Below are 24,642 nucleotides of genomic sequence, written 5' to 3'. Positions count from 1 at the left end.
AACTCATTGCTGAATTAATTGCTATCAGATGTACTAAATGTACTGCTTGCTATGTCAGTTGTCTTGAGAACTACTTTCTGAATTCAGAAGGCAATTTTGCATTACCAAAATGACAATATATTTAGCTTTCATTATTCTAGACTGTGTGTGTACCCTTCTCTGAGCTAGATGCAGTCCAGCCTGACAGTCGTCCTTGTTTACCACTGTTCTCTTTCTGATGATGGTAGGGACTGCTCAGTGTTTTGCAAAGGGATACTGTTTCAACTTCCATTGCTGTCCTGAACAGCTGTAATTGATTATTCTCTTTGCTGTGATAGCTCTTTCTCATGACCTAACAACCCAGGATCATTAGTCTTCTGATCACAGTGTATTTATCCTACATCAGAATGATGCAAGACCTGTTCAGGGAAATGACCATATCTCTTGATTCTAGTTCATTCAACATATTTGCCTTTTGGTGCTTTATCCTAATATACCTTCATAGATATTTTTGTCATTTCACTTCATGCAGTCATGAATGGAAATCCATAATGATGTCCTCAGAATGATACGCAAGGACTCATACAACTGAAAAATATACCTTCTCATCCTGAACACATCAGATGTTTTGCTTCAACGCTACTCTTTACTCAAGAGACTTTGCAGACATGTTTCTGATTAGGATGCTTGGTTTTCTTTTGTCTATTTTCTCTGAAAACTGCAAGATAAGGCTAGGATGTAGCTTTAAGAAGTCTTCTTTTCCTGGCCTAGTTGCGGTTATTTGGAGTCCCAGACCCAAAAGCCATATAACGTTGCTTTTCCTCTCACACCTACTCTTGCAGAACTCCAGGAACTTGTCTCATCTAGCATGACGCTGGAGTGCTTCAATGTAAAGTGACCTTGTTCATCCCTGGTTTGTGAAGTCTGGGGTTATAAGGACATCACTAGCTGAAAGTACTTATACAGAAGAATGTTTTCAGGCATATGGACAAAGTTCAGTCATCAGAACTTCTCCTGGTCTGTCACCCACATCCCAATTTTCTCCAATTGCTTGCTATCCACCTCAGCCTCTGTTTAACAATCACCTGAATGGTATCCCCTTCATTAATGTAAAGCCCTGCCAGAGGGGTTCTCATTGCTCATCTGCTACATAACTAATTTTTCCAAGGCCTCCTGAGGCACTGCCCCGGTGAGCAGTCCCACCGGTGAGACTCGATTCAGTCCTGTTTGTTCTCCTGCGACCTTTCTGTTAACTACTCGCACTGATCCCAGCCTGCCCCCTGCATCTCCATCTGTGTGGATTTCCTGACTGTGGGCATCACTGCTATAAAAGTAATGCTTTTACGGATGGTTTCACATCTGCTAAATTGTTCTCTGACAGAATTGCTATGGTACCTGTGCAGGACTATGATCTTAATCAGCAGACAAAGCCAGGAGATCTGGCTTTCACTTCAAGCAGGAGTTAAGGTTATCTCTGCCTCCCCCCTTCCCTGACTTGCTCCTTTAGTTCCAAGAGCTTCCTTAGCATAAGGAGAGCTCTTGCTTTCTACATTGCCTGAGCCAGGTCCTTTGCTCAACCTCTCATTTTTGTGTGTGTCTAGCAGGGAGACAGCAGAGAGCAGCCCTAAGTAGATACAGTCCCACCACAGACCACTTCTGAGTCAAGTTATTTCTCAAGCCATTGTATGGGTGTTTCCATCCTAGATAGCATCAGGGCAGCTACTTACTTATAGGACTGATTTACAGGAGCTTGACTTACTAATCAAGCACTAAAAATTAAAGGATATGTCTAGAAATAATGCACCACTTGCCAGTATAGTTATGCAGGTTTTTTTTGTTTTTTCTGAAATGATTCTTGATTCCTACTCCAAGTCTTTGTGCTTGTGGAAGGACCCATTGCTGGGAATCACCCATGGTGGTAGTCTACGTATCAACAATCACTGAAAGGAGACAAAAAAGTTGCTTGTGAGTAATTATGTTCCTCAGAGGTGGGTTGCATTTTTTTTTTTAAACTATTTATCTCTAACCATCTCCCATCTTGCTCTGTTTTGTCTCCCTTTTCAGTTGCTGTGAGAAAAACTGAAGATCATGTGTTCCACTTTACTTTTCTCATGGCTGTGTAAAAGGCAGGATACGAATGTATCCTGCACGTACTGTGAAAGCAGAATTTTCTGGTGTAGGTACTTTTGATTTCAACTGATATAGGCAAGTGAGTATATAATGAATACCTATATAGGCAAGACATTTCAAGAAGCCGTTATTACTGGTAACCTGTTGAACTTTCTATAAAAAAATATTATTTTACCAAATAAATTCCCAAGCAATATTTGCTGGACAGTATTTTGTATTTTTTTTATGCATAGGTACTTTTGATTATTGAAACAGCTTATTAAAATTAATTTTCACATGAAAATAAATCAAGAATAGTGAAGAAATTCCTGATCCACTTGCACAAAAGCTAATGTTGGGCTCTTGGGAATGCTTTTCATAGTACTCAGTAATTAGAAAGGGAAATTCCCTGCTGGTATAGAGCTACCATTTTGTTCCTCATGCCCTGCATTGTCACTGTGGGTAGGGTTATTATGCAATCTCTGGCAAGCTCATCCTACCAGACTGCTTACTAATTTGTAGGCTGTAGGTGTAAATTGAAAAGCCTTCATCCTGCTTCTGTTTACTTCACAGATTGAACTGGGCTCCAATTATTCTCATCTATGTGAATTGAGGCACTGTTGTTGCTCTTGCCTCTTTTTTTTTTTTTCCTTGTGGGTGGGCATAGCTCATTTGAACCTGTATTTCTTTTCAAAAGAAACATTTAAAAGAATGAGTATGTAAGAAGTAGTTTTAGTACTTACTGTTCTGTAACTTTAATGATTATATATCTCTATACAGTCAGTAGTGCAGTAGAAGTTCCTTAGGGCATTGCCACTGTTTATTCATGATTTGTCAGGCACACATCAGGGTTTTGCTCTCTTGGAACTCATTTAATTTTTATTTTTTTTTTTTATTCCAATTGTATGAGTAAAGCTGGCTCTGCTTGTATGGGAGGCTTAATTATACTTGGTGTTGCTCATTTTAGCCTGTTTGTCACAAACTTATTTTAGCTAACCTACTGCTTTTTAAAGAGGAGGAAAACACAGAAGGGGAGAAGGGGGACATAAAGTAGCAAACAAATGCTGAAAATGGAGAAATACTTCATACTGCAACCTCTCTTGAGCAATAGGTCACTTTCATAGGAAAATAATCTACCTGTTTTATATCATTAATAGAAGAATGCTTTCTGGGAGCTTCAGAGAGGTATTTTAAATGGTTGTTTAGGCAGCAGTTTGCCTCTTATTGGTGGTCCTTTTGCTCTGGCTTCACTGTACATGGTAGTGTGGGAATCCCAGATGTCGGAATAAATCAAGAACCTGCAGTTAGTAAATTACCCCCCACACTAATCCTGCCTGTTAAGAAAATCTGCCCACACATTGTGATAAATCCTAGTAGTATTAAGATAATCATAAATGTTTTCTGTATTTGCTGCATGTATAGGACCAGTGAGTGTTTTAGCTATGCAAAGTTTCTTGGCTCCCTTTGAGATCTTTCAGTAACCTAGTTTTATTATCTATAAAGGTTATACAAAGTACTTATATGAATTAAAATTGGGTTATGATATATTTAGACAGTGGGATTATATAATAGCCTTAGCTTCAAATACAGTGTGTTCCAAACAATAATTTGATTTTTTTTTTCTTAGAGGTTGCATAGGATTTCTATAAAGGATGAAAGACCTGTATGCCACCTACTCAAAACTCTCTGTATATTCATCTCCTTTTTTTCTTTTAGTTCATCTGATTATATTAGTTGCAAAATGTATTAAACCCACGTAATAAACAGCCAGCTTTGTATGTGGTGCAGATGTTATGCAACTGCCAGCTTCCACAGAAAGAACATAGTGTACATCACAATGTGTTCTTAGGTTTCTAAACCCGTTTGCCTCCAACTGCTGACTATGAAAGAGATTTGGCATTTCTTTTCGGGAGTAACAAACCTGATACAACCTATGTGAAAGCTGGTCTTAGAGTATGACTATATCTGTTCATATTTTTATATCCATATGCATCATGTACAAAAAAATCCCTTAGTTTATGCCTGAGCCAAATAAGCCAGAATGACATAAATATGGGAAGAAACATTGCAAGTTTAAAAATATGGTAAACATATAAAGGCAGGATAAAATGCTGAACTCACTGCTATGAAGATACTTGACTCTTGATACGTACCTCTTGTATGAATTTAGAGAAATCATGACTAAATTCTTTTTCCAATCATATTTACTGAATCTTGTCCTAATGATCTTCTGTTGTCAGTGCTACCAGATTTGCCTTTACATTTATGGATGTAATACAGCTTTCAAATGTGTTTTTATATTGCCTTTCTGCCAAAGATTTCAAAGTTTTTGCGTGAATTAAATACCATAAACATTTTTGTAGAATGTGGATTTATTATATCCACTTTACAGAAGAGTAAACGTTGAAGAAAGTTACTCAAGATCACATATAACGCTTGAGCCACAATTAAACTTCAGGAGTTCTGCCCTTCACATACAATGTTTACCTCCCAAGTCAGGAATGTTTAAATAGTCAGCTGTTTTCTTGCATGTAAATACTGCCCATGCATAAAATAACAAATGTTTGTAAAACGTATAACATTCCAACCACGAGTGTAAAATATAACACAGGGATTTTAAAATACGGGAACACAGTCAAATTCTGTCTATAGGGTGGGGTCCCTAAAACCAATTCCAGTAACAGTAGCTGTTGTGCTGGTATTATCAGAAAGATAAGGAAGTCCTTCCTACAACAGGATTGAAGTGACACCCCTCACCCTCCAAATACTCTCTAGGCTTAGTCACTTAAACCAATAAATGGGTTTGGATCCATATTATGTTTTAGTTCTTCCTGTTGCTGGCACAGAATCAGAAACAGCAGCATTAACATGTATTTTGGATTAGTAAACTGAATGGTGTAATGCCTACTGAGCTCTGCATGATATGGAATTATTGTGTATTTAAAAAAAAAAAGTTAAAATAATTCCAGAAGTAATAAGCGTCTCATCTATTAAATATGATTCCTGGCCTTTAATTTTAATACCTCTTTAATTACATGGTTCATATTCTGGAGATAAGCTGTCATTTATCAAGTGTTGGTATCTCCTGCAAATCAATTTTTCCTTTATATGTGGTTGAATTTCTGACCATCAGAAGTTTTTTCCTTTTTTTGGGGGCCAGTTTTTTTTTTTCCATGCTGCTTTGTTAAAGTTGTTTTACAACCACATACTTCCTAGGATTGTTTTCTCAAGTACCTATGCAAAATCTGTAAGATTAGTCTGCAAAAGATGTAAAAGCACAGAAAAATAACTGATCCAGAGTGATGACTTCGAGCTTTATACAGCTTTTAATTGAAATTTGTCGAGAATAATTCAGAATAACATTGAAACTACCAAATGTAAGTCTCTGAATAAACACTGGTGTGACTGGTTGCCCATAACGACTGAGGTAGATTTCCTGTATCACCAAAATTCAGCTTAAGAAGTGAAAGACGGCATGAGCGTTCTCGTGAATTAGATATGACCTGCTGGACAATATTTAGCTTCTGCAGTGAAAATCTGTTATTTCTATTGCTTCCATGCTCATGTTCTGCAAATGTTTACATTTGCCATTTAAATTCTCTGTAGAGTCACTATTCTTCTGTGTCCATTGCTGTGGAAGTATCTGAATCTTTAAAAATCTCTTTGAAAAGCATGAATGAGAGCACATATAGGTGAATTCTAGCTGCTTGGGACCTCAGTTTTGTCAACCTTTTCAGATGGCTCTTAGAAGTGCAGTAGAAGGGCATGATCTCTTTTATTCCATGGAATACTGATTGTTTGCCAAAAGGAAAGTGAATATTTTATGCTTTGTGCATAACACCTTTGCTGCTGTCTTTTGCCTCATAACTCTATTGCTGTCCATATTTGAATGACCAGGATAACGTGGGAGCTGAATGCAAAGAATAAGGTTTCAAGATTTCTCAGAATCATGTGTAATATCAATCTACAGATAAATAGGTGTGTATCTTGTGACTATCTGACTATCAGTAATACATGAACAATAGTACTTTGAGTGTACTGAAGACAGTTTTGATCAGCAGCAGAAAGTGCAGGCAATTTTGCCTGCTTTGTAATTAATATTACTGTTTTCTTCTGTTGCTACTATATGAAAGGTACACCCAAACAATACAGAAGGACTATTTATTTTCTCCAATTAGGGCTAGTAGTAAAAAGGGCTACACAGAGGGGTCTTTGAACAACATAAAAAAACCCCAAACTGACTGAAATGAGAAATTTCCTCTGTCAAAATATGTTTTAGTGCTAACTAGTTAAACTAAATAATTTAGAAATTTCCAATAGAAAGGTCATTAGCACTTTATATGCAGATAAAACTGAAGTATACTATTCTTTTTATTACATTATTTACAATAAGTAAATAATACAATATTGAAGCAACAATACTTGAGAAGTTGAAAAATCAAAACATGTAATTTCAAAATGGATTGGTTTAAATGCATTTACACTTTTCTAAATGCTTTAAAATGATATTTCAATAAAATGGCATATATCCAGAAGAAAAATTTATTTTGATAAAATTATGTTATTTTACATGATTTCCAGTTTCAAAACATTTTTCCCAGCTACTTGTAGTTAGTAGTGGTAGGAGTTCTAAAGCCTAAATTTCAGTGTAGCAAGAAATACTACCAAGTCAATTAGAAACTTAGTTTATTTTAAAATATACCTTTTGAAATAATGGAATGTCTGGGGGTTGGGTTTTTTTTTTAATCTATTGTATTTGAAGTGGGTTTGCTTAGAGCATGAAGGAAAGCAATGGAAATAGAGCCAGCATAAATATAGTTTTTGCTAATTTAATTCACATCATAATTTATTCCATTCTTCGTGTTCTTGATTCCATATACATTTGCCTGTTTTGCAGTGATGGAATATTACTAAAGAGGTTGTTGATGTTAGAAATCAGCAATTTAAAATTTTTCTTGCTTATGTGTCAAATTGATTTGGAAATGAATTTTCTAGTTTCTTGATGAATAGCACAAAAAGCTGTTGTTTTCCCTCAAAGAAAATGTACTTACCTACCTCCCTCTTGGTCTACAACTGCATATATTGAATTTCTACTTGCCCTAATGAAATTTCAAATGAAACAGCTTTATAGTCTTGAAATACATATTCATTGGAATTAAATCCCTTTGAGATTGAGATAAATTTGTGTTTTTACTAAAGGTATTGTGTTGTCATCTGCATGTATGGGTAAGAAGGGAATACAAATTTTTAATTGGAAGTCTATTTACAGCCATAAAGTTGGCAGGCATAAAGCAAGCTTATATTTCAAAACAAAACATGTCAAACCATCAGGAGATGAAAACTTAGCCTAATGCATATATATAGGGTTGCTCTGAAATCTGCTTGCAGCTTTAGCTCTTCTGTGACAGCGCCGTAGAACTGAGATGTTGATTTTGCACGCAGCTTGGCAGTGTCAAGGCAAGAGATGGAGGCAGGTTGTGTCCCACTTTCTTCCTCACGCTCCTTATTGCTCCTCCTGCTCCTTCTGCAGGGGAGCCGGGCAGAACTGCCAGCCCTGGGCAGCGGCAGCGAGAGCAGCTGCAGTGGCTGTGGCACACAGCGGGCAAGTGTCTGGGCTCCTCTCTGGCGCCCTTTTGGCAGGAGCTGGTTTCACGCGTGCCCTCCTCATCTCGGTCTTACTGGGTTTCTGTCCTTCAGAAATTTGCTGTCCCCTATGCGGTTTTCTTGGAAATGCACTTAGAATGTACAAATGATTTCAGAGGCAGATTTATCAAAATCACTGCCTTTAATAATTTGGTTTAAAAAAAATGTTGTGTGCCAAGTATTTGACAAAATTCATGGTCCATGTGTTAATACAGAAGTACAACTAAGTGAACGTTTTATTCAATATATCACTTTAAGTGAATCCACTGAGGATTAGGAAGAGCTACTGTACTAGTGTGAGGGGGGAGTACTATTTTAGGCCCTAATGCAACAACAGAGTTGGAGTTCTTTACTTTTTAGAAACGTTTTGTAGCTTTTTAAAACTAAATAGACAGTGATGTCTGCATGAGAAGATGCCACTTATTTTGTTAGCTTTATTTCTCTAATCATAATAGTGTAAAACTTCTTCAACCTCCTGCATAGGAGGAGGCTTCTTCATTGAGGCTTCTGATTGTCATGCCAGGCTTAGTGAGTGAGAGTTCCACTGAACAAATGACATCTTTACCACTGTACCCTGCTTGGAATTAATATGAAAGCAAGATACCACTATATATGTGTGTATATATATTTTTTTTTAACTTGGCAAAAGTTATTAGTCCTTATAGTGTTCATCTATGTACAAGTTCAATGTATGGCTCTACAGAGAGATCTGGGCAGGCTGGATCAATGGGCTGAGGCCAATTGTATGAAGTTCAATAAGGCCAAGTGCCGGGTCCTGCACTTCGGTCACGGCAACCCCATGCAGCGCTACAGGCTTGGGGAAGAGTGGCTGGAAAGCTGCCCGGCAGAGAAAGACCTGGGGGTGCTGGTCGACAGCCGGCTGAATATGAGCCAGCAGTGTGCCCAGGTGGCCAAGAAGGCCAACGGCATCCTGGCCTGTGTCAGAAATAGTGTGGCCAGCAGGAGCAGGGAGGTGGTTGTCCCCCTGTACTGGGCACTGGTGAGGCTGCACCTCGAGTCCCGTGTTCAGTGTTGGGCCCCTCACTGCAAGACACTGAGGTGCTGGAGCGTATCCAAAGAAGGGCAACCAAGTTGGTGAAGGGTCTGGAGCACAAGTCTCCTGAGGAGCGGCTGAGGGAACTGGGGCTGTTTAGCCTGGAGAAGAGGAGGCTGAGGGGAGACCTTATCGCTCTCTACAACTACCTGAAAGGAGGTCGTAGTGAGGTGGGTGTCAGTCTCTTCTGCCAGGTGGCTGGAGATAGGACGAGAAGAAATGGCCTCAAGTTGAGGCAAGGGAGATTTAGGTTAGATGTTAGGAAAAATTTTTTTACTGAGAGGGTTGTCAGGCATTGGAATGGCCTGCCCAGGGAAGTGGTGGAGTCACCATCCCTGGAGATATTAAAAAAGTGAGTGGACAGGGTACTTCAGGACCTGGTTTTAGTGGGCATGGTTAATGGTTGGACTTCATGATCTTGAAGGTCTTTTCCAACCTAAATGATTCTATGATTCTATTCTGTGATTCTAAGTACAGTTTAATACAGTTCCATTTCAGTTTACAGCTCATTTTTTAGAGTGCTTCAATTTACAGAGTTATGAAGAATTTTATTATAAACCTTTACCAAAATTCTTTGTTGTTTTATTTTTTCAGAATCCCTTTCTGCATGTTTATTTCCTTTAAGAAGATTGTACGACTCTGTAGCAGACATCTTATACTATGATGAAATATACTGCTATATTCAAGAGAATATAGAACTTTTTAAAACAAAACAAAACCCCAAACCAACCAAACCAAAGAACCAAAACCACACACAACCCCTGAAGCTTTAGATTACTTTTCTTTCCTGATACTCACGTCATTGTTTTGTTCCCATAATGAACATTTTGTGCAAGACAGAAAAAGTGTCCAAACCATGTTTTAATACAGATGCAGTTTTAATATTTAGTGTTGTGAGGTTTTTGTTTAGTCACAGCACTTAACCCACTTGGACTTGAGTCAGCATTTGAAGAGAGCCTACGAAACTCTTGAAAAGAAATCTGAAGTCTGCCCACAAGACTCTCCTTTTTGCCAAACTAGGGCTTCACTGCTGACTGACTGCAGTGTGTCTTTCTGAAGCAGAATCCTCTCATACTGGAAGGGAGAAAGCATAATTTTTTGATTTCCTTGAAACTCTCAGCCAGCAGGTTTAATCTGCCAGAAGGGTACTCTAGGTAATGTGAAATTAGGCTTTATAGAAAACCTTGGGTACAGAGGCAGGCAGGGGAATTGTTCATGAATAGACTGTATAATCTGTGATGCCCTCTAAGTAAGGAAAGAATCTGAGAATCTGTGCATTAGTAGTTCATCAGCATATCAAAAGTAAGAGGAGCTGTAGCCTGGATTATTATCTCTTGACTCTGCCTAATGTACAGGCACACACTCATACATACGCAAAGAATTTGGTGGCTTTATAATTGCTCACAACTACTGTCAGTGCTGCCATAAACCCTTCCTGACATTCTGCAGCTCTTCTGTATGAACAGTATTCCTGATCTGACAGTTGATGTGAATTGTTAACCAAAATATTTGAGAGCTCTTTTAAGGAGGTAAATGCCTTCTTAAATTTATCTGTATAGCCTGTAGTTCCAGATCACCAGTATTTTTGTTCTAAGGATGGTTTTAGCAGTGGATTAAGTTTCTCTGAAATAGATTATGTTCTGTATACAATCATCTGAAGGCTACAGGAATTTGCGTGGAATCTACTTGGACTAGGTTGGGATGTATATTTTTGGCATTGAGACATTAATGAGGAACGGAAATAGCACATGTGCCAGAGCTGCCAAAGCTTCAAAGGTCCAACACCAAGCAGGACAGTAATGCTGTTAAAAAATATGTATTTTCTGTAATCCTTAAATCCCTTCTTAACTTAAATGAGGAGCTCCAAGTGAGGTAGCTATTCTTGGCAGTATATTCATAATGCTGAGTAGCGTAACACTTTCTAAAATGAAGGATAAGTGAAAAGCCTGAGCAAACTAAGCAACTGAGAAATGCTGATTCAGTAAAATGTGCAGACTCACATTTTATTATGTATTTCAAATGACTTTCATCCATTCTGGTGTACCTAATAACAGAAGCAGCATTTCCTTTATATTTTACTATCCTATGTTATATTGTATCATAGACAAGTGTCACCCCTACAACAGTATTATTATTGATTATATTAGTAAGGAAGCCCCATCTAGGTTTAAGCCCATGTTGTACTTTATACTCCACAAAGTTGTAGTTAGAAAAGGTTCCTTTGGCTGACAACTAATGCTCTGACAAATGCAAGAGAGAGAAAGGTTGAGGAGGAAGGTAGGCTGTTATCATCACTCTGCAGGGAGAACCTGAGACACAGAAAGGTGGCTTCAGTAGAAGAGCTATAGATGTCATTCGACCACCCACTATAAGATTTCTTCCTTATCTGATGTGTCTCCTCAAATTTAACATTCCTTTTCCTTTGATTGACTGGTCTTGCAACAGTGTTCTTATCTGGGAGGTTGCTTCTGAAATAAAAATGGCAGTTCCTGAGTTTTAAATTGAATTGACAATGAACCTGAAGTTCTTTGCCACAGAAATGTAAATGAGAAGTGTCTGTGTGAGCAGAAGATAAGGTCCATGTCTTCTGTGTCGGTCCACAGCAAATATTTCTATGGCACTCACATTACTTCTGCTTGCTCATTATGGTGCTAAAGATATTGGCAATATACAATTGTGGCAACAGTACATGAACAGTGATAATCTTATCAAAAGATAATCATGTAATTTCAAAAGGAAGAGCTATGCCTCAGTAGTATCAATTAACACCAACCTTACCAAACTACTGAAAGGCAGTAATTAGTAGGTAATGACTCTCACCCAGTCCATGTGGTTTGTTCTGATAGGAAGGTGAGATTTTCTTGACTGCTTTTAGTTAGGCTTTCTAGAACTGATAAGAATGGTGGATTTAGGACTAGATTGTGCTTTGTCTCTCAAGTATTGTTTCATTATGAACATCAGGATGTCAGGGGTTTGGTTATTTACATACCACAACAGTTTGAGTGCTTAAAGCTTATTTTTAATGTGAACAGTAGTTCTGGACCACTGAATTTAAAATGTTATTGACTGGACTTGAATGGTGACTAGAGGTCCTTACTAATGAAATATCTATTAGTCACAGTGAAAACGTATCCTTTCAAGCATTTATAAATGGTATTTTTGTGCAAAGAATTATGTGCTGTCCTGGTTTCAGCTGGGATAGAATTAACTGTCTTCCTAGTAGCTGGTACAGTGCTATGTTTTGAGTTCAGTATGTGAAGAATGCTGATAACACTGATGTTTTCAGTTGTTGCTCAGTAGTGTTTAGACTATAGTCAAGGATTTTTCAGCTTCTCGTGCCCAGCCAGGGCACCTGACCCAAACTGGCCAACGGTGTATTCCATACCATGTGACGTCCCATCTAGTTTAGGAACTGGGAAGGGGGGGGGGGCAGGGTTGCGCCACTCGGGGACTGGCTGGGTGTCGGTCGGCGGGTGGTGAGCAATTGCCCTGCGCATCATTTGTACATTTCAATCCTTTTATTACTACTGCTGTCATTTTGTTAGTGTTATCATTATCATTATTAGTTTCTTCTTTTCTGTTCTATTAAACTGTTCTTATCTCAACCCAGGAGTTTTACTTCTTTTCCTGATTTTCTCTCCCATCCCACTGGGTGGGTGGGGAGTGAGCGAGCACCTGCATGGTGCTTAGTTGCTGGCTGGGGTTAAACCACGACATGTGCGTTGACTGGAGCAAAGGCACATGGGCTCAGGCAGGTAAAGACAGTTGCTGCAGAAATTGAGGAAAATCCTAGTACTAGTGTGAAAAGTTTCTGGTAATTTTGACAAATTAAGAATGTGCTGACAAGATTTTCAATTACATATAGCAGAAATGTAAATGCTGATTTTTAACTTAAAAATGTGCTCACAGCAGTCAGATATCCTTCAGCTTTCCACAAGCATGTCCATAAACATAATTCCAATGTATCCTGGATTCGGCCCTGCAAGGTCCTGAGCACTATGCCTCTGACTTTTTAATGACCTTAAATTGCATGCTTACCGTAAGACCTGGAAGTTAGTTTAGGTGCATGTTTATAAATCTTCATTTTGTGTTGAGACAGAAAGAATCTGAATAAATTCTTTACCATATGGTGTATTGGGTTTGCATGGCAAGGTTTTGGTAGTGGGGGAGCTACAGGGGTGGCTTCTGTGAGAAGCTGCTGGAAGCTTCCCCCGTGTCCAACAGAGCCAATGCCAGCCGGCTCCAAGATGGACCCGCCGCTGGGGGGGCAAGGCCGAGCCTATCAGCGACGGTGGTAGTGCCTCTGGGAGAAAGTATTTTAAAAAAAACCCAAACCCTGCGCAACAGCAACTGCAGCTAGAGAAGCGAGGAATGAGAACATGTAAAAGAAACAGCCCTGCAGACCCCCAGGTCAGTGCAGAAGGAGGGCAGGAGGTGCTCCAGGCGCCGGAGCAGAGATTCCCCTGCAGCCCGTGAGGAAGACCACGGTGAGGCAGGCTGTCCCCCTGCAGCCCAGGGAGGTCCACGGGGGAGCAGATCTCCACCTGCAGCCCGGGGAGGACCCCACGCCAGAGCAGGGGGATGCCCGAAGGAGGCTGTGACCCCGTGGGAAGCCCGCGCTGGAGCAGGCTCCTGGCAGGACCTGTTGCCCCATGGAGAGAGGAGCCCAGGCTGGAGCAGGTTTGCTGGCAGGACTTGTGACCCCGCGGGGGACCCACGCTGGAGCAGGCTGTGCCCGAAGGACTGCAGCCTGTGGAAGGGACCCACATTGGGGAAGTTCGTGAAGGACTGTCTCCTGTGGGAGGGACCCCACGCTGGAGCAGGGGAAGAGTGTGAGGAGTCCTGCCCCTGAGGAGGAAGGAGTGGCAGAAACAACATGTGATGAACTGACCCCAACCCCCATTCCCTGTCCCCCTGTGCCACCGAGCAGGGAGAAGGTAGAGAAAGTGGGAGTAAAGTTGAGCCCCTGAAGAAGGGACAGGTGCGGGGAAGGTGTTTTAAGAGTTAGTTTTTATTTCTCATTATCCTACTCTGATTTGACTGGTAACAAATTAAGCTAATTTTCTCAAGTCGAGTCTGTTTTGCCCATGATGGTAATTGGTGAGTGATCTCTCCCTGTCCTTATCTCAACCCATGAGTCTTTCATTATATTTTCTCTCCCCTGTCCAGCTGAGGAGGGGGAGTGATAGAGTGTCTTTGGTGGGCACCTGGTGTCCAGCCAGGGTCAACCCACCACACATGGATTTGGAAAATGTGGGGGGAAAAAAAAAAAATACTTTTTAATGTATTGTTTGAGTTTGGTTTATGTGCGTGTTCCTCTGCATGCATGAATGGACCACTGTGTCAACCAGTGATTGCTCTTTTATTCCCTGAAAGTTGTTTGTGAATTTTTGGTGCTGCCAGATGCAGCACCGTGTGTGTGTGTATATATATATGTATATACACACACATATATATATGTATGTGTGTATGTATAGATTTAAAAAGCTGCAGTAACATGGCCAAAGTGCTCGTGCTGACTTAAACATAAACTCCTGACAGAGATGTGCTATACACATCTTTGATGAGTTCTGGTTCAAGATGACACCTAAGGCTAAGTCTGGGGAGGAAGCTTGGAGTTCTGTTTTGTCCCTTTTCAAAGAAGGGTGTGTGTTTGTGAGGATGAGAAATAAATGCAGGAGTTTTGTTATTTGTTTTTAATTGAACATTTTAAAGAGTTCTATGTTATCACTCTTAGAACTGATCTGTCTCCATCCTGGACTAGCAAACTGATGCTAGAATGGATTCTCAATGTTTTGGGGAAGTGTTTCAGTCTCTTGTCTCTTCAAAATGAAACACCAGTGTATTGATCCTTTAAATGGAATATATCAATTTTCACAATTTTTTTGTTAGGAAAACTTTTCATTCAGATATAATTTCCATTCAGAAGAAGAGGTCCATCACAAGCCACATAAGGCTTTCAATCTGGATGGAGAGAAGGTTCAAGTGTCTGTGTCATTAGAACAGGAATTGCACCAGGGAGTTTTGCAGCCCTAAAGAGTGCTTCTCCATGCAGCAACAGACTATTTGGGGATTGATTTCTCATAGTCTCTTCCTCTTGGATCCCTCTGCTTTGCAAAACTAGTAAAACACTTCACTAGGCCAGCAGGGAAGAGACTGGCTTTGCAACTTGGAGGGGAAGTCATCAAAATAAACAGAGCAGAGATTTGAAGACACATCAGTGCTTTCATTACCTGACTGTCAAGCCAGTTTTTTCTCCTTGGTTCAGTGAGTATATAGGTGAGGTAGAGTGGATCATAAAAAAGACTGGCTGAAGTCTTCTCATTTTGTAAAAGCTCACGCTGACACTGAACTGCCTGATTCAGAATGAATATATGAATCGGCATCTTCCATATCAGAAGTAGAGTCTTCAGTGCTGTTCCCAGAGCATACTCTACTAGAACATCTCTCAGCTTTTGCAAGATCAAGAAGTAAATAAGGTTTGTCTTCTAATCCCAGTGTGCAGCCAAATGAAAATATAAACATTTTTTGCAAAGCAAGGTTCTTATTTTTTAGCAATATTTAAATTTCCATTTTAAATTTATTGTGCTACAATGTCTTGATATGCTGAAAATGCACTCTCATGTGTAAAAGATGCAATTGTCAAGCTGGAGCTCTGCCAGATTTGGTTTTGTTCTGCTTCCTGGGTTCTGTGGGCATCAGTGCACCAAGCTGGGAGATCTTTGACAGAATTTGGCTGTTCTTTTTACGAAAGTGAGACAAAAGGTTTGTACACAGGGGACGACCCCAACTTTATGGCTTCCATGGATTTTCCTGACTTGAATTCCTGGGTGATTCTCTAAGCCACTTTTCCATCTAATTTGAACTATTGGCACATCACAAAGCAGGCTGAAGATCTGGCATCTCATATTTAATCTCCTCCCAAGGAACTCCTGTTTATGAAGTATGACACTAGTTTGAGGTATAACAAGCTGTTAAGGGTAATAATAAGTATGTTTTTATAGAACATTTAATATATTGTTTTGAAAAAGGAGCTCAACGTCTATATCCCCCTTTCGCAATTGGAAACGGACTACACTAAAGTGATTTGGGAAAGGTTGCTCAGCAATAAAAGTCACGTCTCTCTTCCAGTCAAGTGTTGTATCCACATTGCCTTATTTTATATCACTTTCTTTTATGAGGCTATGAAAACATTTCTTTCTTTACACAACCTTCCATGCCTTTTATCCATCTAGAAAATCAAATTAAAATGGGCTTTTAAATATGAGGTAGCTAGTTGCATTATATATAATTAAAATGGTAGCAAATATATTTAGGAGAGATGCAACAGTTTTTCCTCTTACTAAAGGAATGTGTGTATTATAAGCTTAAATTAAAAGGTCCTAACTGTAGTGACTGCACAAGAAATATACAAAATCCTTAAGCTTTTACTGCTTTCAGGTGATTGTTACCTAAAAGTCCTTGATTTTGTTAGGTTGATTTTTATATAACACCCCCTTCAGCAAGCAACATTTCTCCCAAGCTCAAAGCACTTGAGACACCACCTATCAAAAGTCATTTTTTCCCTGTGAGGATTTCTTATCAGATTGAAATAGTGGTTATTTTTTGCCCAATAAATAACGTTCATACTGAAATAGTTTGACAACATAATATTGAGTATAAATAATCCCTCTGCAAAAGTATTACACAATGAATCCTTCATGTATCTTTATTGAAGTTTATTGTGGTTATAGTCTTATCTGAAATGAGTATGTTAGTTTTGTAATCTTGGAAGAACCATTTGAACTCATTTGTCAGTGAGAAGCCTAAGTCCTTGTGCTGTATTTTTTTTATTTTTATTTTTTTTTAATATTGGATTTTATTTTCTACAGCTGCTATTTTGGGTTGGCCTTGGCTCAGGTGAAGGGAACTGCAGCTAGAGGACTGCTCTGATTAATGCTGACTCTGTTCCCAGGGGGTGGCCAGCAAAGGGTTGCCACAGTATAGTCTTGCTCGGTGTCCCCATCATACTCGCTGGTTATTATTCTGTCGTAGGACTGCAATAGGACAGTTCTTCCTAATCCTTGGAACAGAGTTTTGAAAGTAATATTTTTTCATTTTCATTTGACTAAGTGTTCATAAAATTTAGCCTTTTTTCATCTGCTTGTTTCATGCTTCCAAATGTAAACTATATTTAGACCATAAATGAACCCTGATTTCACTGAAAAGCAAGTTCAGTCTTTTAGCTACTGCCTAAATGTAATGAAAAAAAAAATGAAACCCACAAGTTAATGTGTTTGAATTGTTCAGCATAGAGTCTGACCTCAGTAAATTTACTCTGGATTTAGGTCTAACTTGATTAAATTATACATCAAGGTGAGCCAAAAGTCCTATTTCTTTGAAACTAAAATTTTTAATCTTGCCCAGAATCCTCATACATAATTTCAAATGTTGTAAAAGGAGCTGTGTAGACTGAACACAAAGCATGGAGAATAAAGTTAAGCCATTTGTCATGCAAGGCACAGAGCGACTCATTGCTTTTGTACAAAATGTCACAAGAAGTTCCTTTTACACAATTTACTTGTGCTGATGTCCCTAATGCTGCGACTAATTTGTATGCTCTAATGCTTATGCCAGGGCACTCTCTTGGGCAAGAGTCAACTGGTGCACTTTGAATCTTTATGTGCCAAGGTGTGAAAAGCAAGTTCAGTCCTCAAAATAATTTCCCATTTCTGATGAGGATTGTTAGGTAGTATTGGATGTGTTAAGAAACTAGAATCTTTAAAGGGATTTCATAAGGTGATAGTATTTAAAAAGATTTTGCCCTTTCCCCGCTGGAACTTAGTATTTACTAACAGCCTTTTAAACATGAAATGAGAGGATTTTTCTTAGCCAGACTAGCTATTTTTTAAAGAAAGTTATAGGTGGAACTCAATGAGATTTATAGCTATGAGAATAATGACAGATTTCTGTGCCTAGTATAGTTTCTCTGTTAGAGATTATAAACGTAATATGTTATCTGAGAAAAGCTGGATTATCTGTCAAAAATACTAGTAATATAGTCTGTTAAAGAAGGTTAAATCAATTTACCCAACTGTTTTCGTAGAACTGTTACTGTTACAGTCAAGGAGAAAAATTCATAGGAAACAAAGATTAAACTTTGGACCTTAAGTCCACTCTGAGTGACTACATAGATGAAAACTGTCTCAGTTCACAACAATCTATGTTCATCTATCTCTTGAGTTTCATGGACAGCTTTTACTTAATTGGCCATTTTTATTTTACAAGTGTAAGCCTTCAGCATAAGCCTTATGTTGCAACATTGATTAAGTTTACTGAGTGGTTCAAACTCCAAAAAAATATACAATGTAACATTTTACATTTAGGAAATGCTGTCAAATTATTGTTACCTGTGTCTTTCAGTATACATCTTCTCTTTTCATATACATTGAATTATGTAAAGAAGAAATTGCTGTTTTGTTAAGTGGTCCATACATAGTCTCTGAGGCAGGAAAGGCTGTTTAGTGTAAAAGCTGACAGTGTAGTGCTTTATCTTTAATGTACTTCAGATTCTCATCACATTAACTGCTTTTTTCCTCCTTTAGTTTGAATTGCACTTTAGAATAGACCCTACTGCCCTACAAGAGGTGTAATATAGGTCTTAGGTTTGTTTAGACTGAAGAACAACACGCAGTACGGTATGACTATAAGATTGTTCAGAACAAAAATTTTTTGGACATTTTAATGCATAAGATTCTCATACAGGATTCTCTCAGTAGCTTGTTTTTCCTTTTGATCAACTAACACAGCCTTTTTTTGCAATGAACACATTATTCAAATTGTTTGTTTTAAAGAAGAGAAGGACAGTTGGACAGAATTCAAATACTTTTCCTTAGAATGTCTCTCACACAAATATTTGGTCTATGGTGTGGGTTTGTTTGTTTTAATTTTTTTTTTTTAATTTCTTGGAAGATGATTTATAAATACTTTATTTTTTCCTCTCCTTTTGCTAATATACATCAAAGACTTGATCTGACTGTCTGGTATCATGCTTATTTGTAGAACTGGAAGGGTCCTTTTTTTCCCTCCCCATGTACCTTGAGTCTGGGATAAAAAATGAGCAGGTAGAAGGAGACACACGGAGGTGGGTAGGTGCAGAGGCATATAACTTGTGCTGATACTGCTTTCACGGAACTTACCATCATGTCATCTAACACATTTCATCTTTACTTGATAAAGTCTGTGCACAGGTAATGATTTAAGAACTAAATCTGATTTCCAATTACAACATCGTAGGATATCTATGTAAAGTTTCTGCTAGAAGTTACCAGAGCGTAGTGGTAATCTACAAGTATATTTTAGCAATGCCTTTCTTTGCTAGATTTGTACGCTTTTCTGCAGTGGTCCAAGGCGTGGCTAGTTATCAGACAAGTCCAATCTTCTGGTGCAGTGCTAAAGATGGCAAAACTTACTGAGAGCCCAGCAGTGCTCGGTGGTGCTATACAGCTTTGAATCATAGTTCGCATCAAGATTGATTACTGATACTCCATAAAAAGTCCCAGTTCTGATTCTAAGCACAGACTCAGAAGGAAATACTGTGTCTCTTAGTTGGAGAAATTGGTTATGTGAAGCATATCTTCGAGGTAGTTTTTTTTTTTAAACTGACTTTGTACATCATTAGTTTCCCATTCCATATAATAAGCTCTATTCTAGATTAATCCCTAAAGGCCAAATATTATTACCATTATGTAGACCCAATGTTCTTTTTATAATGGGAAAGTTTCCTCCAGGAGAAGATAGTTTTGCAACATTCTGGAAGTCAGACTCCATATTAGCTCTTCCAAAGAAGAAAACTGCCCACAAAAATGCTTATCTTGTGAACTTTGTCTGTCTTGTGGTTTTTTTGTTTGTTTGTTTGTTTTTTTTAACTTAGTTGTTTCAGTAGAATGCAGCTGTTTCAGTGGGTGGAAAGTGATGATGTGTCCACAGAACAAGAAATGGTGCTGAACATCCTAGCCAGTGGTTTAGACTAAGGAGGTGGACACAAGCCAGTCGAGGATTTATGTAACTTCATCTCCCTTTGTACTTGATACTAATTCCTTTCTTTGTCGTGTGTAGCATTTTGACTTTTTTTTTTTTTTAAATACTGATATAAATTTAACAATGGAGAGGACAACTGCCTGGTTTCATTTATTTGACTAACAGTCTATAGAAATCGGAAACAGATAGCAAGCTCTATCACTCAGCATGAAATGTTCCAATTCTGAGAAAAGAAAACCACTCATTCATCTGTTTAACAGCTAAGCAGTTATCCAGTCCTGCTTTTCAGGAACACCCAAAACTCTTTCTTGACCTCATCAATGTTTGGAATATGCAAAGAATGCAAGACTGGGCCCAGAGCTGGTAAATTCACCCTGTTAATATCCTTACTTCCATGTTTGTAGATTTACCTAAGTTCAGCCAAGTTCTACTTTGTGATACGCATTCAAATCCAGGTTAACTCCAAGAGTCTTATTCAGGATTTACACTAGTTTCCCTGAAGGAATAAATTGGTCCAATAATATTACAATCATAATGGGGGAAGAAAACCCAGAACCAACCAAAAAACCAGAACACACCAAAACTTAAATAGAACATTAAGACTTAATGTCATGGCGTTTGTAGATTTGAAAGAATTAGTCACATAGAGATCCCTCCTCTGAGACCTCAGATTCTTCGGCCAAGTGTTTATTTTAGTTTTTTAGGATTTTTGTCCAACATGTAGTTAATTTGCTGGCCCGTTCCTAAAAATGTATGGCTTTGCATTACAGATAACCTGGGCGTTTAGAAGCTATAATTTTGCAAATTATACATTTTAATCTGCATGCCTTTTTCCTGCCAATTCTTTCTTTCATGCCTATGTGGTCTGACTTCTTTCCAGAAGGAAAGTCAGGATTGTATTATTTTCAGAGATTACATTTCCATCCCTCCCACCCGCCCATAGTTGGCCAAGATACTGTTGCTTTCTCTGTGTTATGTGAGTGCAATAATATGATCCACCACCCTAAAATATCATGTCATTTGGAATCCTGTTGTATAAGTAATGAACCCTTTCTGTATCGCCCTATTTATAAAGAATCAAGCCTCCATGGACATGGAAAAAACCCCACCTTTCTAAATATATTTGAGACTGGTTTATATTTCTCTGAAGTCCTAGAATCTGGGTAATTCTTCTGAGTTTTCAAAAATATCTTAAAATAACTTTGTCTTTAATCCTCTCAGATCGACTGACATTTGAGCTTTTCCAACTAGTTTAGGAGTTCTTTACTGTATTCTGTCAACATTAGGAGTCCTTATTAAGAAAGCTTCTGTCTAATTTAAAGGAACTCTTTTTGGAGGACCTTATTCTTTTATGGTCAGGTTTTCCCAGTAGACACTTATTGCGTAAGTTTTCTTGCTTTGATGGTTACTGACGCAGGAAATTGTGACGAAGCCTTGAGGTTCAACCACTTCCTGTTCTTCCAGGATTGTGTTCTAAAATGCAACCAGAACTTTTAAATTATTTCATGATAGGCATCTGTATTCCTTGAGAAAATTTGTAACTTGCTATGTTGCAGGAATTGGGTAGGCTGTAGAAGTGCAAAATATGTCTGCATTTCTGTGTTCATTTGTTGCTACTGGAAAAAGGCATGGAAGTGCTCCAACCTAATGACTATCTAGAATTCAAACAAATATTTCAGGTTCTGTAGCAGCCAGAAAATTGACTTGTAATAACGACTCGCAGTCGCTCACAACTCCTTCCTTAAGTATTAGTTGTTGGATTTGGTTTTGGTGTTCCTTCTGATTCCATTCATTGTTGGGGGAAAAAGCAGGATTGACTTGCTTAGAGACAAGAATTTACTTAACATGCAAATGCATCACAAAGATGACTGCTGGAAGAATGATATTTAGAGATATGAGAGCAGATAAATTCTTGTTAACTGAAAATAACAACTTTATACTTTGAGAACATGGGTTGATTTCAGTTGGGCTTCTCAAGAAACATTCATTGATGAAGTGTGTGTTAGACGAGCTAAACTAGATTTGGAAAAATCAACATATGTGAAAGGTTCATCGATCATTGTTGAATAGCTTTTATCTGGTCAGTAGTAAAGTGTTTACACTTACCTATAACTACTTAATCTTTCTTGACCTGAATTGAACATTTTTTTAAAGCTTATATCTGAGAATGTGAGTTATACTACACCAGCAGTTTGCATCTGACCAGAGAATATGGAGCTAGTGTAACTTGTACAGTAATTTGCAATACTTCTGATTTTCTAGAAAAGCTGTCCTTTTTAAGAACTTCCACGTGACCTCCAAAGCACCCTTTCAATGGGAATTATACTGCTTTTATATGGTATACAATAGTATTTTATTTTGTATGAGGTGGTATAAAATCACCCATTCTTCACTCAGAGCTTCCACCAAAATGGGGTTTTGATTGAGAATGTATTATTGTGAGATAAGGATAAAAGGTCAATTGAGATGGACCCGAATAATGGAGACAACCTTTCCGAGAGATAAGTAAAGAGTTTTATTTCTTTATTTTACTGTTGCAGGAATAAGATAGACAGAAAAAATACAGTTGATGGCCACGACAGAATTGTAGATTAGGAATTTTCTTGATGCTTGAGTTAAGTGCATTAAATTGTATCAAGTGGAAGCAGAAAATGTGCAGGGCCAGCTTAAGCCTACACTAGATCCAATGCTTTATGTTAATTAAAATCTAGCAAAGTAGTAGCTGTACACTTTGTGTGTAGTTACACAGATTCTACGAAGCATTAAAGAAGTTGAAGAATATTAATGGCTTTAGTTTTAAAACTCATTAACCGTTAGCCTATTGACCAGCTAAACAGAGTTTCTTAGCACTCCTCTGGGCCAGTGGCCCTTCATTCTGCCATGGAAAACTAGAAATGCTTGTTGGCTCAGCTAAAAATGTTTGGGAATGCTGGCAGTATCACCGGGTGAGACAACATGGATGCCTGCCCACTAAAGCAGATCTAGTCAAACTATAGATATTGCCACTTTTTCCCGATGTAAAATAGTACTCTTTTGTCAAAATACTTGTTTAAATTTATGTTTACTGCCAGAAGATTTTTTTTTTAAATTGTAATCTCTAAAAGTGTGTGTGGTGTTAGTACCAGAATTCTGAAAAAGGTCCTTCAGACTTGAGTCTTGTTATAAATTGATAAATACAGGTTCTTTCTCAAAATGGTAAGGTTTATAATTCGTTGCCTGAGTCTTGACCCAATGTAGTGTGAATTGTGGCTTCATTGAATGAAAGTTGACCACTGAGTAATTCTGAAGAGAAATTTTGCAATATCATAGCATTGCCTGCTTCCAAATAAAACTTGGCAGCTTCTGATGAATTTTCTTTGAGATCTGATGAACAGAAGGCTTAAAGTACAATCATGAAGTACATATGTAGTGAGAAAGCTATTTTGTCACAGACACCTTTGAGTAAAATCCTTAGAACAACACCAGTTCCAAATCAGCCTCTCTGGTTTTGTGTTGACTTATACCACTTAAACCTTTCTGTTAAACATCAATCAATCAAAAAAAGGAAAAATGTGTGCAGATTGGACTACATAATGGTCTCTGAATTATGGGTGATTGATTCACATATTACCTCCTTTGACCTGGAGATTCTTTTGATACCTTAAGAATAATACTGTTTAAACAAAGGTTAGGTTAAAAAGCAAACAAAAATCAAACAAACTGAAATGCCTTCTTCTCTAGCATGTTTCACCTTTCCTAACCAGTTGCCATAATATAAAAAAAATTGAAATTATGCATCTTTTATTATGTACAGTTCATTAACATTTACAGGAAGCTCCAGTAATCAGGATGTACAAAAAAGGTTATTTGCAGCCATGCTCAGAAAGGACTAACTTCTGTTCATCTAGAACTGAATTATTCCTCTGTCTTTATTTTGTGGGCTTTTTGTTTTCATTTCAGTGAGTGATCTCCATGTTATAAATAAATTTACCAAAGTAGTGCTGAGCTAAGCAGAGAGTATTACAAATAATCCTACTGAAGGAAAACATGAACTGACAAAACATATTGGAGAGACATCGGCTATGTACGTCCTTATCTTTTCACATTCTTCTCTTTATATTTCCTTAGATCATAGATGAAGAAGAAACACAGTTCATGAGTAATTGTCCTGTTGCTGTTACTGAGAGCACACCTAGGAGAAGGACACGCATTCAAGTGTTTTGGACAGCTCCTCCTACCGGTACAGGCTGTGTAATTCTGAAGTAAGTATTGTAAGGCATATTAAATTAATCATTAAAGTAAAATTCAGTTAATAAATCTAATATTTATTAGATTAAGAACTAGTGGAGTTCTTAGATGCTTTTTTCTCATTTGACACCCTTGACCAAGGATGGTTCTACTCGCACAGGTAAATATTAGCAACTTAAAGCCCAAGTCTTCAAAAGTTACTCCAAGCCTTCAGTAACCACAGAATTGGTAACCCTAACTGAACTTGGTAGGCTTTCAGCCATTTTTCCACCTAAAAATCCTGAACCTTTAAGATCAAAATTGCATCCATCTGGTTGAGATTTGGGTAAAAACCATGATCTTAGTTGAGATGAATAATAGGAACTTTCTGTAAGTCAGGATTTTCTAAATGGACCTTTATCAGTAAAAACAGATCTATTTGTTTAGAGGTGAATGCTTTCATTTTAGAGGTGGTGATCATTTACTGATGTAAACAATCCTATTATTTCTACAGCCTATTTCTAAAGCGTTTGTATTCATGCTTTTCAAGCAACAGACAAAGGTACCGCTCTGTAGGTGCACTTTGCTTTATGGCCACTCATTTGTCTGTAGAAACCTTAAGTCATTTCTTA

At 38.1% G+C, this 24,642-nt stretch overlaps 1 protein-coding gene across 1 annotated transcript in view; it reads left to right on the top strand.

The window, feature by feature from the left end:
• Positions 1–24,642, top strand: part of SPON1 (spondin 1) — a 204,799-nt gene that overhangs the window by 18,059 nt on the left and 162,098 nt on the right. The window contains exon 3 of the mRNA XM_075048177.1: positions 23,912–24,045. Coding sequence (XP_074904278.1) covers positions 23,912–24,045 — 134 coding nt within the window. The remainder of the gene's footprint in view (positions 1–23,911; positions 24,046–24,642) is intronic.

The sequence above is a fragment of the Buteo buteo genome, chromosome 16, assembly GCF_964188355.1.
Source record: "Buteo buteo chromosome 16, bButBut1.hap1.1, whole genome shotgun sequence".
NCBI classification, from domain to species: Eukaryota; Metazoa; Chordata; class Aves; order Accipitriformes; family Accipitridae; genus Buteo; species Buteo buteo.
Note: the sequence above shows the minus strand (reverse complement) of the source record. Positions and strands in the feature narration are given on the sequence as shown.